This window comes from Saccopteryx bilineata, chromosome 1, assembly GCF_036850765.1.
Source record: "Saccopteryx bilineata isolate mSacBil1 chromosome 1, mSacBil1_pri_phased_curated, whole genome shotgun sequence".
Taxonomy (NCBI): Eukaryota; Metazoa; Chordata; class Mammalia; order Chiroptera; family Emballonuridae; genus Saccopteryx; species Saccopteryx bilineata.
Window position 1 is genome coordinate 246,047,906 of NC_089490.1, and position 19,715 is coordinate 246,067,620.

General features: G+C 38.6%; 1 protein-coding gene and 1 long non-coding RNA gene across 3 annotated transcripts in view; one reads left to right on the plus strand and one right to left on the minus strand.

The window, feature by feature from the left end:
* C6 (complement C6) overlaps nucleotides 1-8,383 on the minus strand; it is a 59,441-nt gene extending 51,058 nt beyond the window's left edge. The window contains exons 1-3 of one of the 2 annotated variants that reach the window (XM_066240359.1): nucleotides 8,284-8,383; nucleotides 7,250-7,294; nucleotides 1,806-1,968 (exon numbers count right to left, since the gene is read on the minus strand). In XM_066240359.1, coding sequence (XP_066096456.1) covers nucleotides 1,806-1,948 — 143 coding nt within the window. In that variant the 5' untranslated portion in view covers nucleotides 1,949-1,968; nucleotides 7,250-7,294; nucleotides 8,284-8,383. Of the gene's footprint in view, nucleotides 1-1,805; nucleotides 1,969-7,249; nucleotides 7,402-8,283 lie in introns of those variants that run through there. The other variant, XM_066240349.1, reaches the window with a different exon arrangement.
* Nucleotides 7,480-19,715, plus strand: part of LOC136311123 (uncharacterized) — a 43,479-nt gene continuing 31,243 nt past the window's right edge. Inside the window, exons 1-2 of the long non-coding RNA XR_010726688.1 lie at nucleotides 7,480-7,559; nucleotides 18,987-19,055. This is a non-coding gene — a long non-coding RNA (uncharacterized lncRNA). The remainder of the gene's footprint in view (nucleotides 7,560-18,986; nucleotides 19,056-19,715) is intronic.

The following is a 19,715-nucleotide window of genomic DNA, read 5'->3' on the forward strand; positions in this document are numbered from 1 at the left end:
CAGCGTGTACAGAGGTCATGTGTGCAGCACGGCGTGTGCAGGGGCAGTGTGTACAGAGGCTGCGTGTGCAGGGGCAGCAGGAGGAGAAGCATGTACAGTGACAGTGTGTGCAGGGGTGGTGTGTGCAGGGGCAGCGTGTACAGAGGTCATGTGTGCAGCACGGCGTGTGCAGGGGCAGTGTGTACAGAGGCTGCGTGTGCAGGGGCAGCAGGAGGAGAAGCATGTACAGTGACAGTGTGTGCAGGGGTGGCGTGTGCAGGGGCAGCGTGTACAGAGGTTATGTGTGCAGCACGGCATGTGCAGGGGCAGCAGGAGGAGAAGCATGTACAGTGGCAGTGTGTGCAGGGGTGGCGTGTGCAGGGGCAGCGTGTACAGAGGCTGTGTGTGCAGCACGGTGTGTGCAGGGGCAGCAGGAGGAGAAGCATGTACAGTGGCAGTGTGTGCAGGATGGCATGTGCACGGGCAGCGTGTGCAATGACAGCGTGTGCAGGGGCCGCATGTGCAGGGCCAGAGGGAGAAGCCATGTCCTGGGCCTGAAGGTCAGGAACAACAGGCCCTCCTGCTGCACTTCGTGGGTCCGCGGTCAGAGAGCTAGGGAGGGACTCCGTCGCAGGACAGTATTAAGACACGTCTGTGTTTACATACTTAGCAGATGGTTTATGAGGGAAGTTAACTGGTTATTTTAATGGGACTCACATTACATAGGTAAAAATAGTTTTCTAAAATAGGTCTCTAAAAAGTGCTAAAATGGCTAAAACCCATTAAATACATGTGTTTCTCCTTCAAGTCATGCAAGCATCTTCATGGAACAGAAACACCGAACAGATTTTTAAAAACTGCTGGGGACAAGTAGTCTGAATTGGTGAAAAGACTGAATTATTCAATGTTATCAAGCGGATGCAGCTCTCCCACCTTCCCGGGCACGCCAACAATCAGCTAATAGCGCAGTGCCACTCGCTTGAGGTCCTGCTATACTTGCTTTAATGAGTAGAAAATTCTCTATAATTAACTCAAGGGTGGTGAGCAGAGTTATATGCTGATTGAATAAAAAGCTTGAGTAGTGATTCTAAGTAAACAGTCGACTGAAAATATTGCATATATTCTGCCCTGGCCGGTTGGCTCAGCAGTAGAGCGTCGGCCTAGCGTGCGGAGGACCCGGGTTTGATTCCCGGCCAGGGCACACAGGAGAAGTGCCCATTTGCTTCTCCACCCCTCCGCCGCGCTTTCCTCTCTGTCTCTCTCTTCCCCTCCCGCAGCCAAGGCTCCATTGGAGCAAAGATGGCCCGGGCACTGGGGATGGCTCTGTGGCCTCTGCCTCAGGCGCTAGAGTGGCTCTGGTCGCAACATGGCGACGCCCAGGATGGGCAGAGCATCGCCCCCTGGTGGGCAGAGCGTCGCCCCTGGTGGGCGTGCCGGGTGGATCCCGATCGGGCGCATGCGGGAGTCTGTCTGACTGTCTCTCCCTGTTTCCAGCTTCAGAAAAATGAAAAAAAAAAAAAAAAAAAAAAAAAAAAAAAAGAAAAGAAAATATTGCATATATTCTTAATTACATTTCTTTGAAATTCCTCAATTTTACGCAGAGAAAAATGTAGACTTCCATTCAACTTTATGTGGAAAAGACCTCAAACTTCATCCAAATTTACGAGTTCTCAGTTTGAGAGATACTATTTTTTTCCCATTGCTTCGTGTGGCCCTTTTGATATTGCTAACCCCGTCCTCAATGTTTCCCAGAGCGCTTGCATTCACACACGTGCACACGCGTGCGTGCGCGCGCACACACACACACACACACAGCCCACACCAACCTAAATCTTGTCTGGGTTCCAGTGTTGCAGGTTTTGGAGCAGGTGGACCACTCACTCCACAGGTAATGATCACAGTAACAGGCGTGGCTCTTGTCAACCAGAACACTCAGCAGGATGAAATACAAGATGGAGTGTCTGGCCATGCTTTGAGAGCCTCCAGGCCCTGAAAAGGAAGGATATAAAATACATATCAAAGACTCGTTAGGGGTAAAACTGTGCAAACCATTGTCAGTCAGAGGCTCAGATATTATCGTAGGTGTCTCTCTGTCTTCCCTTAGGCAGGCAAACACAAATTTACATGTTCATAAGCACAAATCTTATTTCTAAAGATTTTTTGGGTATGTATTCCTGTGGTTACAGCCCCCAGTACAAGTATGTTTCCCAAATTATTAGGGATAGGCTACAAGACAAAGTATGTCTTGTAGCCTATCCCTAATAGGATCCATTTGTAACCCATTTCATTCCAAAATGGGAATTCTTATACAACCTTATACTTTTCAAAACAACTTCTAATTTTGTGTGGGCTGGACCCTCCAGTACATTTTCATTTCTCATACTTTTCTGGGTCTGGGGAATAAGTTAGGGCCATTTTGTGGGAAGCTCTACTCAGGTTCCTGACAGCCTGGAAACCTGCTGAAGAAAGTTCCCTGTCTGACTGCCGTGACCTTCAGAGTCAGAAGTTTGAATTGGAATAGATCTTTGAAGTCTGCAAGTTAAATTCCCTCATTTTGGGGGTGATGAAATTGAGGCTTAAGGAGGGGCATTGAGGCTACATGACAAGGATGAGTCTAAGACTCTTTGATCTTAGATGAGCTACACCCTTTCACTGAATTTGTAGTAACCTTAATTAGTGTGTTACTGAAGCACCTCTTGATGCTTGGAGACCCACCACCCAGACCACGCGAGCCCTACAACCCAGACCAGATGTGGCTGAACGCCAGAGAAAACTTTGACCAGTACTTTTCACCTGTGTGCTGTGGAGCTCTGAGGATCTATGAATTACTGAAAGAAATTTGCAAAACCATCTCTGCCCGCCCCCAATATTGCCATTTTGATCTTTATGTCTAACAACATGCGACATGATTAAATATATAGAGAAAATACTTCTGAAATATAGTAACTTTCATCTAAACAAGTAAAACCCCCTTTGCCTTATTTCTCTGCCTCAGTTTTATTATTTTGATAGGATATATAGAAATAATACTTTTATTTTTCTCATTAGGCTTTGTTAGGATACAGTGAGAAAATTCATATAAAGTGCTGAAAATGATCCTTGGTGTAGAATCATCACTCAGTACATATTAGCTTTTAAAATAAGTCATAACACTTAAGAGTGCTGCACATTTAATTGTATGTTTTGATATTAAACACTTGAATGTTTTGATATTAAATATTCAAAGTGATTTGGACATATGGCTTTAGTTACTTTTCATCTTACAAACAAAATCAGATTCCTGACCATCTTATTGGAAACTGCAATTTCTCACCAGCATTTCCCATACCCTCTTCAGTTTTCTTTATTTTTCTCTATTATACTTTCCCTATTATACATAAATTGTTATTTAAGTTTTAATGAATATTTCCTCTTTCCTTTCTCCTTCTTCACTAGAATAGAAACACCATGAGTATGTCATTTTTGCCTGTTTTGTTCATTTTAGCATTTAGAAGACTGAGAGTAAGCATAGTATATAATAATAAATATTGTGCCTGACCTGTGTAGGTCCAGTGGATAGATCAACCTGGAATGCTGAGGTTGTCTGTTCAAAACCCTGGGCTTGCCCAGTCAAGGCAAGAGAAGTAACTACTAGAGTTGATGCTTCCTGCTCCTTCCCCTCCTTTCTCTCTCTCTTGTCTCTTGCTAAAATCAATAAATAAAATCTTAAAATTTTTAAAAAAATTATAAATATTATTAAATTGATTGAGTAGAAGAAACAGTTTACAAATGGGTTTTCATCAAATTTGAATAATGTAATTTGAGTCCATTATTACAGAATCTTCTGTAATACTACTTTTAATATTTCTGCCAGAAATAAAAGTATTTCATTGACTTTAGAAATGAATTTGCCTGTTCAGTTGACATTCATTGTTTTAGCAAGAGTAATAATCTGGTTAATGTCTAGCTTGTTGTAGTAGCTGATTGTAATAAAAAAAAAAACTAGAACTCAAGAGATTCAGATTTATTTTTAAATATTTGTAATTGATTTAATTAGTCCACCTCTTATATACACATGTGTGCATGTTTTTGATATACACATGGGTTCATATGACGTATATATCCTCTGCACTTTGCTTTTTGTCACTCCATAATATACTTTGAAGATATCCCCATACTAATACATGCATATCTACTTAATTCCTTTTAATGGCTCTATAGATTTATACCATATGGATGTATTATATTAGATTTAACCACTATCTTAATTGTGGACATTTAGTTTATACACACACTGCAATAAACATCTTTGTAATATATCTTAGCATACTTTTGTAGTACATCCATGTATATCCATGTGGTTGTCGGTTGTATTCTTAGCAGCAAAATGGCTCAAATAATATGTAAATTTAAAATTTTGATAGATATTGTCAGTTTGCCCTACTGAAATATGGCTTCTTCAAGGGTGAATTTCTGATTATATTTGTATCTCTATATCTAGATATCTATATAGATGTAGATTTTTTCCCCACAGAGAGATAGAAAGAGAAAGGAAGAGGGAGAGAGACAGGAAGAGAAAGAGAGGCATCAACTCATTGAACTAGTTAGTTGTGCACTGATTGCTTCTCATATGTGCCTTGACTGGGGATCAAACTGGTGACCTGGGGTTCAAGCCGAGCCAGTGACCCCTTCCTCAAGCTGGTGACCTTGCATTTTGAACTAGTGACCTCAGCATTCTGGGTTGATGCTTCACCCATCGTGCTATCAACACTCAGGCTGATTATATTTTGATGTGGTTCTTTTACATTTCTTAATTGTGATGACATGAGGTTCATAATTTTATAAATTTTTGTTTAAGCCTTGAGATCAAATATAAAGATTCTTTCTCTCATATGCTCAAAAATTAGAGCATTTCTTCTTAATAAATCAATAAGCTTTTTAAACTTTCCTACAAGCTCAGAGAAGAATGTTGGAATAAAATCAACCAAATTCATTGACGTGGTTAAATATGTCCTTCAGTTTAAAAAGGAATCAGCACACATTTGAATGTCCATTGTGTGCTGCAAGGCACAGAGTGAAATACAAAGAAATATAACTTATTACCATTGTTTGGGGAGGGTAGACAGAGACTGAAGATGCTTCCCATGTTTTTTATCCAATATTTTATTTTATTATTCTATCCTATTCTGTTCTATTCTATTCTATTCTATTCTATTCTATTCTATTCTATTCTATTCTATTCTATTCTATTCTATATTTTATCCAGCTCATAGATAAGCCGCTACAGTCCTAGGTTATTTCAATCATACTGATCACTTCTCCTGCCTGTTTTGTAGTTCACTGGTAAGTTACCTGTTCTAGTTTTTCCCAGCAGCACAGAACCAGAGGACATCAGGGCTAGAGTGTTCAGACAGAATTTAGGTTGTGATCAGATAGAATGGTCTAAGGCCTAAACATCAGTCCTGAGCCCCAGTTTGAATGGTTTTCCTAAAGACCCTTGGGAGCTGAGCTTTCTACACAATGTGAAGTTTCCTGGTTTAATGACCAGACAGACCACCATTCCCATCCCATCCGCAAACTGGGATTTCTTATACAGGACTGCTTCAACAAAGGAAGTTAAATAGAGGGTTTGGTTGTTGTTGCTGTTGTTTGTTTATTTGTGTTTCTTTTCTTAATAGATTTTGAAGAAATAGATATCTTCCAGAATAGTTATTTCAGTTGCAGAGAGAATAAATTCATAAAGCAATTTACATGATCAGTGTGTAAGGGACTGGGAGAAGCTGAATGACAAGAAGGTATCAATTCTCAGTTCTCAGCAGACACCGCTCTTTTTAACTTCCCAGAGCTTGAAAAGTATAGGTGGATTTTATTCCAGTTATCACCAAAAACTGCAAGAACAGAACCCTTAAAAATATTCTGATCTCTTTGGCATTAACTGTTTTGAAGCATTTTGGAAATGGCTCTAAATTAAGGTGGTAGGTCAAAGCTTCTTATTTGAGGAGAAGCTCTTAAAAGAACTAATTAGCAGTGTCTTTTTTTTTTTTTGTATTTTTCTGAAGCTGGAAACGGGGAGAGACAGTCAGACAGACTCCCGCATGCGCCCGACCGGGATCCACCCAGCACGCCCACCAGGGGGCGACGCTCTGCCCACCAGGGGGCGATGCTCTGCCCCTCCGGGGGCGTCACTCTGCTGCAACCAGAGCCACTCTAGCGCCTGGGGCAGAGGCCAAGGAGCCATCCCCAGCGCCCGGGCCATCCTTGCTCCAATGGAGCCTTGGCTGCGGGAGGGGAAGAGAGAGACAGAGAGGAAGGAGGGGGTGGGGGTGGAGAAGCAAATGGGTGCTTCTCCTATGTGCCCTGGCCGGGAATCGAACCCGGGTCCCCCGCACGCCAGGCCGACTACCACTGAGCCAACTGGCCAGGGCCAGTGTCTTTTTTTTTTTAATAATGTTTTATTGCTATGAGGAGTAACTGTTTTATGTTGAACAATTTCTATTCAAATATTAAATGTTTCTTTATTTGTTAATTTCCAATCTCTCTAGGCATTTTGGGGATATCTAAAATTATATGAAGACATTTTACCCATACTAGAAGGTTTTCATACGAACATGGAACAAAAGAATACTCAGTGAGAGAGGAAGATAAGAAACATCTGCAGGACCATGAGGAAGGGCAGTAATTCTGCCCATTTCTCATAAGAAACAGGCAGCCCCTCTTAAACTCTGACAATCAGTAGTCCCACTGAACCACTGGAAATGGCTTTGTGGGCATTTAGAGAATCCTAGTGTGGAGTGAAGTCCATCTGATTTTGACCTGTTACCCTCCCTAGACCAATTTGTCTGTAAGGCAGCTCAGAGGATAAACTAATTTGCTCTCAAATATAAGTGGGTTTTTTCCCCCTCTTTGTAAACTTCTTGAGTTTCTTATTTCTTAATTTTTTTTTCCACGCATGCCCCAGGAGCTCAAGAAATGATATCTATCATTGCTAGCGCAGACTGGGGATCCCGGCCATGTGACTGATTTTTTAGCTAAAGGTTATGTTTGCTTTACTTTTAATCATAAACAACAAGGTAGTTCTCTGGAAAAAAATTTCCTTAAGAAACATGAACCTTTGGTTCTTTTGAAATTTATACAAAGTATTTACTGCTTACTTTTAAAAAAGACCAAAAAAAAAAAAAAAGACTATTAATCTGAGGTATGTATTTTTACACGTGAAAAGGTAAGTTTGTTGGGAACACAATCTATAATTTTGAAATATTAAGATTACAAATGAAATCGTCATGTCACTCACCTTTAAACAGAGTTTGGGACGGCCAGGGAGCAAATCCGAAAATGCCTGATGAAACAATAGGTGCTCACAATAAAAAGGGTTTAAATGAGAATCCAAACAAGCCTTTTCCCCTTAATTCCAGCTAACACAAGGTAGCACAGTCATAGCACAGATACCAAGCCCACCGAGAGTGTGCTGTATAAACAGTCTGTGGGAACTCTGGACTTTGTAAACGATTGCCTCAACCAGCAGTTACCTGGAAACTCTTAAGAGTGAGATACGACACAGGGACTTGAGTTTGCAATGATTTTCCCATTCAAGGGGTATTATAGTAAGTATTGCTACTGCAGAGAAAAGAAATCTTTGATTCCATTTTTTAAAAACTCTTTAGAGTCAATTGCTTAGAATTGCCCTCTTGTTCTTTAGGATTGTTCACTTAACTACAATATGTATAGATTCTTATTTTTTCCTGTTTTTTAATGTTTCTTTAGGGAGATTTAGAAAATATGAGAAAGTGTGAAGAGGAAAATTAAAATTGTTTTTTAATAATCAGATAAAACCACTATTAATATTTGGAATAGATACTTCTGGTCATTTAATGTGTGTGTCTCTCTGTGTAAGTTTTCACATAAATACACATAATATATAACTTTTAAATGCCACCCCACACTTTTCTAAAGATTTAAATGTACAGAATTGATCACATTCCATAGGTTATAGAACCATAGCATCATGGACCTCTGCAAAATCTTCTTGCTTATTGTATTTCACTATTTACCCCCAAGATCTTGTTTCATTTCTTCTCCCAGATTAGTTATATGTATTAATGTATTTGGTGTTTATCCTTACATATGATTATTTAGATATATGTGTAGCCTTAAAAAATACAATGTCTCATTTTCCATGTGTATTTTTTGTGGTTTACAGAAATTGGTATTTTGCTGAAAGTTTAATTTGATTTCTTACTTTCTTCATTCAACATTGTGCTTCTGAGCCTTACTGAATGCAACTCTATGGGGGCATGAACATGCACTGTGTTAACCACATTTACTTACCTACTCTCTTCCTGTGTACTTCTCTTGCCTTCAGCTCCCTGCAGGTTGAAACACAGTGTATACTTTTCTTATGAATGTGTCAGAAAGTGTCTAAAGACTTCCGGGTTGCTCTTTAGAAAAATTATACACCTTTACACTCTTACCACGCCTCTGAGGGCTTCTCACTAGTGAGTTCTTCCTAGCATGTGATGTTACATCTGATCTATGCAAAGTGTTATCTCATGGTTGTTTAAATAGTTTGTGATCAATAGTGAACTTCAGCATCTTTTTTTTCTTGCCAGACATTCTAATTTTCTATCTGCAAATTAAGAATTCATATTTTCTGACTACTTTTCTACTGTATTTCTTTAGTTACTTTTGCTGCCTGATTTTCAGGTATGCCCCATACATTCTAGATACTAATTATAAATGTCTTGTAAATTTTAGATTTTGAAGATTTCTTCTCTCACTCATGTTAATTTTATCCATGGTGTCTTTGATTGAAGAGAAGAACTTCGTTTTAATGTAATCTAATATGTTTTTTCTTCTATTTTTTTTTTTGCTTATGGAATTATTTTGCTTAATAAATTATAGTTTTTATTTTATAAGTTGTTCTTTAATCTTCTGCTGTTACACTGTCAAAGATGTGATGTGGAATAATGTAAATAAAACAAAACCTCCCCAAACTTATCATTTAATAGATGCAGAAACACATTTACTAAAACCCAAAACTTATTTCTGATAAAAACTTTCATCAAATCAAGAAAAGAAGACAACTTTCTTACTCTGACAGAGTATCTATACAAAACTTGAGGCTACCACCGTAGTTAATGGAAAATTATTGAACCTGGTCCTCCTAAGATCAGAAGGGCGGTAATGCCTGCTACCCCCATTTTTATTCAGTACTTTGCTGGAGTTCATATCCAGTGCAATAAGGAAAGAAAAGAAATAAAGGGTATAACATTGAAAAGAAAGTAAAGAAAATGCTATTACATGTAGACAACTTGAACATGTATGTAGAAAATCCCAAAGAATCTACAGACATATATTAGAATCAATAAATGAATTTAGTAAGATTGCTAGGTCCAAGTTTATTATAGAAAAAAAAATTGTTCCTACATACCAGCAAAAACAAATAGGATATTTAATTTGGAAAGATTTAAATAGCAATAGTCAAGCAGGTTGCTTTTTTGTTTGTTTGTTTGTTTTTGTTTTTTTGCATCTAGTGATAATTATGCCTCTATGAAAGGTTTGCAACATAGCTTATGGTTGGCTAATATGCATATTACAATAAGGTAAAAGAAGGTAAAAGGGAACAAAATCATGTGACAGAAAAAAAAAACTGTAGGGTGGCCTGACCAGGTGGTGGCGCAGTGAATAGAGTGTTGGCCTGGGACACAAAGGACTCAGGTTTGAAACCCTGAGCTTGCTGGCTTGAGCATGGGCTCACCAGCTTGAGTGTGGGGTTGCTGGCTTGAGCGTGGGATCATAGACATAACTCCATGGTCACTGGTTTGAGCCCAAAGGTCACTGGCTTGAATAAGGGGCCACTGGCTTGGCTGGAGCCCCCCAGTCAAGGCACATATGAGAAAGCAATCAATAAACAACTAAGGTGCCACAATGAAGAATTGATGTTTCTCATCTCTCTCCCTGTCTGTCTGTACCTGTCTCTGTCTCTGCCTCTCTCTCACACACACACACAAACACACCAAAAAAAAAGAAAAAAAAGAAAAGAAAACTGTAGGGGTTGAGAATGTGGAGCCTTTTGATTCTTCAATAACCTGTTGTGCACTCTTCAATAAGTCACTTGACTTCATTGGAACTGTTTTCTTATTTGTAAAGTGTTTTTTATACTTTTTCAAATAGTAGAAAATTTCTTTAAAAAGTATTAACTATATTCTCAATATGGGAAGCAGCTAAAAAATACTCCTCAAACAACTGAAATTTTTACCATGTGGTGGGGAATGAGTACCTCAAGAGGTCTAAAGATTGTTCAAGTACAATTGGGAACCACTACTCCAAGCAACACGCTTTAACATGCATGACAGTAACTTGTCCCAAACCAGAGTAAATCAGAACCAGAATACACGTATCTGATTTCCAGTTTGTTTTCTTTCTCTTGTACTGGAATGAGACTGTAAAGATTGAAATCTCAGGCTAAGAAAGAAGGCAGCATGGTGGATTGAAGACACTTTGGGGCTGGTGTAGCAGTTTCACCTTGACTATTAGAGATGATAAATAAAGAGGGAAAATATTTGGTGACTACACTTTTTTTTTTAGTTGGTTCTTGGAGGCCCTAAAATTAAATACGTTTTCCATAGGTCATGATGTTTAGCGCTCAAGGAAAATTCTGGCAGTCATAACCTAAAAAGATGAAAGTCAGGAGCCAATAAGATGAGCCTACATAGTATTGTTGAGCAACATGGGCTACAAGGACAGAGAAGTGAGAAGGTTGTGAGCTTTTCACGTGGCACGGGAAAACCCAGGGGGAGAGAGTTGAGGGTGGTATGGAGGAATTCTTCAGATGCAGTGCCAACATCTGTGATCCAAGTGTACAACTGACATGGTATCAACTGAGAATCTAGCTTATTTTCAGTGGTGTATGTTTGGGTCCATCATCTTGGGTCCTTATGGCCGTGTCCACTCAGGGTCCTTTTCTACAGCAGGGTTTGGCAGACTATAGCCAGCTACTTGTTCTGTAAATAAAGTTACACAGCGTCACTTTGTATGGTTTCTTCTGTGATACAACAGAAGAGTTGAGTAGCTGCAGCAGAGACCGTGTGGCCAACAAAGTCTGAAATATTTACTGATTTACTGTATGGCTCTTTACAGGAAAACTTTTCTGAGTTTCTGGTCTGATCAGTATAACCACAGTGTCCAGTTCCAGGGGGTAGAAGTAGCCTTACTTGGGACCGAAGAATGAATGATTGTTCCAGAGCTAGGAATTGAATGTTCATGTGCAGTTACGCTCAGGCATGCCTAAGAACATGAGTGCTCTATGCAATATTTGGATGCCTGTTACTGAGAAGCAGCACATCCTACGAAGTTCACCAGCTGAGCCTTCTAACGTGTTGGCTGGTGACATGAATACCATTTTCCCACAAAATACTCCCTATTTTCATAACATAGAAAGTTGCTAGTGAGCTCACATGTAGACTAACCAGTGGAAAAAGCCTTTCATTGTAAAAGAACAGAAGGGTATAGGAGGAAATGGAAAGTTAAGATGGAGCCATTATAATTTTTCTAGAAGGAGAATATGTATTTTGTTCAAAATCTTTATTCCTCTCCTAATGAGGATAGATTTACAGACAAATGGCATTTTCTACCAAGAAAATAACCCTAGCATAAGACAATGAACAGTGGATGCTGCCAATTACCTGAAGGCTTTCATATGCTAAGTGTTCACATGACAACTAATCATTACAGCAAAAATACTGTGATTTCTCATTAGAGCCAAGGCTGATGACCCCATCTACTTCACAAGTACTTTAGCATGTACTTCGTCACTCAATGTGTGAGCAGATACAGTGAAATTGTAAATTATTTCATGTGGTGATTTCATAGATCAAAACTCTCAGATGAAGAAAATAGAAGTTTTTGTTGGGTTTCAGGCCACCATGCTTTTTCTCTTTTCCTTTACTACTAAAATTATTAGGAGAGTCAGAATTGGCTGCATTTGATTACTTACAATCTACTCCTCATTGACTCTTTGCAATCTGGGTTATAAATACAACAGTCCACAAGAACTGTTCTCTCAGGGACCACCAGTAACCTCCTCACGGCCAAACAGAATGGCCACTTCTAAATCCACTGTTGGTTTTTTTGACACAGGAAGCATCTTTTTCTCTGAACACTCAGGAAATTTCTCTTTCCTCCCACTATGATTCTCTTCCTACTCCCATCTGGAAGTTTTTCCTCAGCCTCTTTCCTTTCATCAGATATTTTATCTACTTCCATGGATCTAGCCATCACATTCGTGTTGAATGTTTCCTAGTCCGCCAACCTGTCTTCTAATGTTTATTAATAGTATCCTTTGCTAATAGTATCCCAATAGAAAACCTTGTCACAGAGATGTCTTATTCTCTCCCACACTTTCTCTATTCTACTGGATGCTAAGTCTAGCAGCTCTTATCTTGGGAGTGTCTTTTGTCAGCATACTTTCTATCTTTTCCACCTCCACACCATGTCCATGGTTACAGCTCCGTGTCCAGCCCGAATGAATGCACAAATCAGAGATTGCATCAGTGACTTCACTAGTCCTCTAATTCTTCCTAAACTATTCTGCCAGGTTATTCCTTCTAGAGCTCACATCTCAGTGACCAACTCTACTCACAATCTTAATGTTTCTCTTTTCAGAAGACTGTCCACAATTCAAATACTTGACATTTGAAACTCTGAACAATCTGATCTTCTGATCCTATGTTACTTCTTGACATTTATTTTCTCTCCTTTTTTTTTTTTTTTTTTTTGCATAATCAGCATCTAGCCAGGTTGGACAACTTGCTGTTCCTCAAAATGTGCTACAGTTTCTTCTGCCAATGTAGCTTTTTTCAAAAATGTTTCTTCCCTAATTTGAAATTATGGAATATTAATGCATTGTGTATCTTTTTTTTCGAGGGCCATTTCAAATGTATTTCCTTCTTAAATCTTCCTGTCCTTTATAAACACTTTCACTCTTAAGATCAGATACTATATAATTGCTCTATTCTTTAAGCTTAGCTAGCTTTCTACCTCCTTACATAAAACTCACCTGAAATTGCCAGGTATTATGATTATTTGTATGGTATATTATCATCTCTTTCCTCCTCCACTGAATAGATACAAAGTTCCTAATAATAGGACCTAAATAATATTTATTTTTTGTAACTAATTAACTAGAAATTAAATAAATTCTGGTTTAATTGAGTTGTCTACATGATGAATTTGCAAGAAAAATGCTGACTTTTACATTATGCCTTTACAAACATGCCCTTAGCTAAAATTCTACCATTGTAGCTTCTCATTCACTTGGAATGAAGCAATAATCTTTCCTGTATCAAAATGCTCCAAGAATTGTTTTTATTTAGATATTTTAAGAATTGTGTGTAACACATTAATGAATGGAACAAACCCTTTGGTGATTCTTTAGAATGAAAAGAAAATGCACTGCTGTTTAATATCCTAATCTAAAACTGACTTAACATAAACATCTTTGTCATAAAAATCTATTTTGAGATTTCTATGTTATGCCTCTGTAACTTCTTGTCCCTTTTAGGATTCTAGAGAAATCTGGATTATTTTAATTTCAGGGCTTTCTGGGAAAAGGTAACAAAAAATGCTGATTAAGGTCAAATAGGTCTGACCTATCATATTTCCCCATGTATAAGATGCACCTTTTAAAAATTTGGGGTCTAAAAATCGGGTGCATGTTATATAGTGGTTGTAGATTTTTTACTTGCATATCCTGCATTTTTGTGCTTGTCTTTTTTTCAAATTTTGGGCCCCCGAATTAAGGTGCGTCTTATACATGGGGAAATATGGTAAACTCTGAGTCAACTTCCTAGTTTGCTCCTTGACCTCTAGTTGTCCCATGTGTCTTATCCTTTGTTACCAAGGTAATTTTCTGTCTCAGTCTATTCAGGCTGCTGAAACAAAACTCCCAGAAGCTGGGTGGCTTATCAACAACAGAAATTCATTCCTCATAGTTCTGGAGGCTAGAAAGTCCAAGTTGAAGGTGCTCCAGACTCGGCATCTGAGGAGAGCCCACCCCCTGGTTCATGGACAGCTGTCTTCTCTCTATTTCACAGGGTGGAAATGGCCAGAGGGCTCTCTGAGGTCTATGTTATAAAAAGGCACAAATCCCCCATTGATGAGGGCCCTGCTCTCACAACCTAATTACCTCCAAATACCACCACAATGAGGACTAGGTTTAACATATAAATTGGGGGGAGAGGACACAAGCATTTAATATATAACATTTTCTTAAGGCTCCACTATGACAACAATCTACTATGTGGGTAGCATTTTATGGCATGCAAAATACTTTTCAAAGTGCTAAAGGGGCACCTGACCAGGCAGTGGCGCAGTGGATAGAGCGTCGGTCTGGGATACTGAGGACCCAGATTCGAAACCCTGAGGTTGCTGGCTTGAGCGTGGGACCATAGACATGTCCCCATGGTCACTGGCTTGAGCCCAAAGGTCACTGGCCGAGCTGGAGCCTCCAGTCAAGGCACATATGAGAAAGGAATCAATGAACAACTAAGATGCTGCAAACATGAGTTGATGCTTCTCATCTCTCTCCCTTCTTCCTGTCTGTCCCTGCCTATTCACCCCTTCGCCTCTCTCTGAGAAAGAGAAAAAATAAGATAATGATAGTTGGAAACAAGAACATGAATATGAGAAGTGAAAATATAAGAAGTCTGTCACAGAAATTATAACCTCTCCTGTGTATGTGGTCACTTATTCTCTTTTGCAGGTCATACTCACTGTAATTATCACTGGCATTACCCAAGGCCTTTTATTCACACGTTCAGCAAAAGTGTAGTACAAGGCACTAGACCAGGCACTTGGACAGTGAATAAGACAGAAAGAAAATGCTTCCTTTGTGGAATTCACAGCCTATTTGGCAGACGAGAGAGAAAACAAACAAAATAAATATGTAAATTACATAGCTTTTTAGGAGCTCTGTAATATTTAGCTAATATAATATTTATTTAATGTTTTTTTAAAATAATGTATCTTCTTAAAATGCAGGCCATTCTCTCTGCCTCTATTTATTTTGTGCTAGGAGGTTTTCTTGGAGAAAAACCTGCCCAGTCTTGTCTAAGAAGATTTGATCTGTGGGGCCTGCTGAGTTGGCTGCAGGTCTCACATTCCTGCCTTTTGGTGAGGCTGTGGGCCAGAACTGGGACTGAGCCAGTTAGACTTCGTGTGCCACGACTGGGGATGGGGACTGAGGCTCTAGTTAGACAAACTGCGAAGCTTACTTAAGCTACACGTAAGGAGAAGCAGAGTGCCTTTCTGCAGAAAGAAAGAATGAAGTGGAAATTTGAAGAAATGTACAGATGTGAGATCACGCGGCTCCAGAGAACGTAAATGTTGTCCCTCACAAGGCCCAGGCATACTATCCTGGGTTTCCATAAAATATACTGCTTCCTTTTGATAAATCATCTTTATTTCTTGCCTGTGATTCTTTGAATGTACATTTGTTATTTATAAACAAATGATCCTTAACTAAGATAAATTTTGTGAATTTCAAATAATTGTGATTTTAAACAATTTGAAAAGAGATATTCGAACACCTTCACGGTGGTGTGGCATGGCACTGCTCAATCGGAATGTACCCTAGCCAGTTCACCCCGTGTGTCCGCGCTGACGTCAGCCCTGAGCCCTGTCTGCCATTAAGTGAATGGTGTGTCGGGCCTGCTTTCTCTGAGCTACATACAACCAGCAGCAATGGTAGAAATGAATAAATCAGTGAAATATTTAGCAGAAATAATTTTTTTTCTCTCCTAGGATAGAGTGGAAAGTGAAGGGTAGAAACTGTTCTTTCAAATCAGGACAGCTTTCTGGATGTAGGTCATGGAAGGTCAGTCTATCAAGTGGAAGAGAAGAGGTTGAGAAAAGAAGGTCATCCCAAGTTCAGGTCTGGTTGTTGGGAGAGCTTTGTGTGGGCTGCACGAAGCACTGTTTATTTTCTGGGTTGTGAATAGCAAATAAATGAGGCAATAAAACAATGAACGCAGATGTGAAGTCCTTGAGACAGGTGTGACAAGGCACTCCGAGAGAAAGCTTTCATTCTGAATTCTGAAGCTATGGAAAACTACTGCAAAGCAAATGAGAGCAGCGGCTCGATCCTCTGGGCAAAGGATGATACCTGAGGCATGAAACAAAGGAAGAAATGAGTCCATATCCCATGTCACTGGGGTCACGAGCACAGTTATAGCTGCCAGGCAAAGGAAGAAATGCTGTGTTGGGTCACGTAGACAAGTCCAAGTTCTAACAACCGTCTGAGAGTAAAAGGCAGTGAGACTTGGCTTATCAATTGTTTCCAAGTTCTTCAAGGAGGATGTTGTTTCAGCCAAATGCTTGGAAGCTTATCAAGCACATTAATAGTACATGTCCAGGAGGTTTACCCCAACACTGGGAGACAGCAGTTCCCAATCACCCGTCTACTCTTCACTAGGTCTGTGGCCAAGTAGAGATAAAAATGAAAGAAATGGAACAAATTGAAAAGTGTTTTTGGCAAGGTCACATTTTACAAAAACCAAACTCTGATGAATAGTAGTATTTTCTGTAAATGTATAAAAAACCCAACTTCTGTTGACATGGACAAAGAGTTTCTTGATTTCTTGACATGTTTTGCAAACATTTGAAAATATGGGGCTGATCATTTAGCTGTGTTTATTCTTTGTATGACTTGATAAAAAAACACTTTTTCTTACAAATTTATAAAAAAATTTTCTCCAGAGAATTTATAAGAAACTTAAACTATTTCCCAATCAATCTACCCTTAATTTGGAACTATTTTAAAAGCCCGTTTTCCAGGTTCATTTTTAAAATATTCAAAGAGTGCCTCCTATAGATGAGGGAATTAATTAAATCCTTAAAGAAATTGTGAATAAAGCAGATTATGAGCCTAGCTTTCATGAGTTTGCTTACAGTATACTAAGTAAAAGTGATGCCAACAAATAAATGCACAAAAAGTATATAATAACTTAAAATATATCATATTTTAAGCTATAACTTTATAAAGTATATAATAAAATATGGTATGTGCCATAAAAATAATAATGTTATGAGAAAGTATGAAGAACATGGAGTTTAGTTTGGAGGTCATGAAAGGATAGAGAGCAAACATTTGAGCTGAGATTTTATTAGATGAAAAAAAATTAGTAAGTAGAATAGAAGAAAACAGATAAAAGGTTATGGAGTTATTTTCTTCAAGCTTAGAAAGAATTTAAGCTTTCTTTCTAATTATTAATTATTGTCAAGCTTTACTGTGACAGCCCCTCTTTTTCAGGTTATTGAGGGGTAATTGACAAATAAAATTGTAAGTTATTTCAAGTGTAGATCATGGTGATTTAATGATATATATGTACACTGTGAAAGGAGTCTCACCATTCTAGTTAATAAACACATCTATCACCACATATACCTCTATTTTTTGGCAAGAACATTCAAGTTCTACTCTCTTAGGAAATTTCCATTTATTATATAAAACGGTGTTATCAACTGTAGTCACCATGTTTCACATCAGATCCTCAGACCATTCATCTTACAGCTGAAAGTTTGTACACTTTTACCAGTCTCTCTCTATTTCCTTCACCCCCAGCTCTCAGCAACACTTTTCTACTCTCTTTTTCTAAGAATTAGGCTCTATTATTTTTTTATTTTTAGGTTCTATACATAAATACTGATACCATGGTACAGTATTTGTCTTTCTCTGTTTGACTTATTTCACTTGCATATACCTATTTTGTTACAAATGGAAGGTTTCCATTCTTTTTCATGGCTGACTAATATTTCATTGTATATATATACCACATCTTCTCTGTGCGTTCATCCACTGAGGGACATAGGTTGTTTCTATGTCTTGGCTATTGTGAATAATGCTGCAGTGAACACAGGAGTTCACAGATCTCTTGAATACCCTGATTTCATTTCCTTAATATATCCAGAAGTGAAATTGTTGTATCATATGGTAATTCTATTTTTAATTTGTTGAGGAATCTCCATATTGTTTTTCATAGTGGCTGCACCAGTTTACATTCCCATCAACAGTGCTTCCTCCACATCCTGGTCAACACTTGTTATCTCTCTCTCTTTCTTTTTTAATGATACTCATTCTAACAGGTGTGAGGTCATATCTCACTGTGGTTTCCATTTGTATTATCCTGGTGATTAGTGACATTGAACACTTTTCATGTACCTGTTGGCTGTGTGTAAAGCCCTTATTTTTATGCAGGTAGTATTATAAAGAAAGGAGAATCTAAGGTTCTGTGTACTTCAGTGATTATCCAACTTAATGCAAAAAATAAGTGGTCAAAGGGGAATTAGCCATCTGCTGCTCTCTAGTGGAAATAGTTTTTCTTTAGTTTCTGTTGTTCTTCAATATTCCCATGAGCACCCAAATCATTCTGTTATGCTATTTTCCTTTAACGGACTTACTAATGCTTTAAGTGTAATTAGAAAAAAGGTATTTTTATAAACTAGATTATTTTAAAAGGAAAAGGATATAATAAACATTCTTGATAGTTTAATTTTAATATTCTATTAAAATACTTTCTTTATTTTATTAAAGTCATCTATTTACATAATTAAAAAATAGAAACAAAAGTCTTTGACGACAAACCAAAGCCATTGCTTCTCACCTTTGCCCACTTTCTCCATCTTTTCTCGGGTCCTTTTTCCAATCATTTTCAGTTTAGAGCTGGGTTTTTGTTTTGTTTTTCTCTCCATTTTCCTTAGTACCAGTACCTCTATAACTTCATTAATCCTGGCCATGGGTCTTGATGCTTTAGTTTCCATGTAAACCCCACAAATATTGTTATGTTTGCTCTAAACTGTGCATTCACAACAGGAATAATGTCACCCTTACAAGGATGAGAATGGAAATTGGCTGTTGGTGGGGGTGACAAAAAATTCTTAGGTATTACAGTAGTCTGTGGCCCCATAAAGCTTAACCCTACCCAACAGAACCTTATTCCTAAGAATTTAATTTCTTTTGTTGGGCTTTCTTACAGATCACACAGGTGGCATTGAGTTTGTAGAAGATGGATGTAGTGTACACAAGTCAGTGTTAAATAACCCTGGTGAGTAGATGCCTTTTTTTCTGTTGATTGTTCTGTTTTGAGGCAAGAGGTAGCCTACTCACATCTATTGGCTGCTATTGACTTAAGCTTTGATAATTAAATAAAATATATTTTGTATTTTATTATTCAATTCTATAAAAATGATTCAACCGGTCCCTGGCTGGTTGGCTCAGTGGTAGAGCATCAGCCCGGCATGTGGAAGTCCTGAGTTTGATTGCTGGCCCGGGCACACAGGAGAAGTACTCATCTGCTTCTCCACCCCGCCCCTCTCTTTCCTCTCTGTCTCTCTCTTCCTCTCCCGCAGTCAAGGCTACATTGAAGCAAAGTTGGCCTGGGCATTGAGGACGGCTCTGTGGCCTCTGCCTCAGGTGCTAGACTGGCTCCAGCCACAATGGAGCAACGACCCAGATGGGCAGAGCATCGTCTCCTAGTGGGCATGCCAGGTGGATTCTGGTTGGGTGCATGCGGGAGTCTGTCTGTCTATCCACCCCCCCACACACACTTCAGAAAAATACAAAAATACAAAAAAAAAAAAAAAAAAGATTCAACCCATTATGTCGTGTTGAAAAAAATGTTGCCTACATCTAAATTGCTATCTAGCAGCTATTTATTTTCATATATCAACCAAAAATTAAAGTTGTTTATTAAAAATAATTTTAA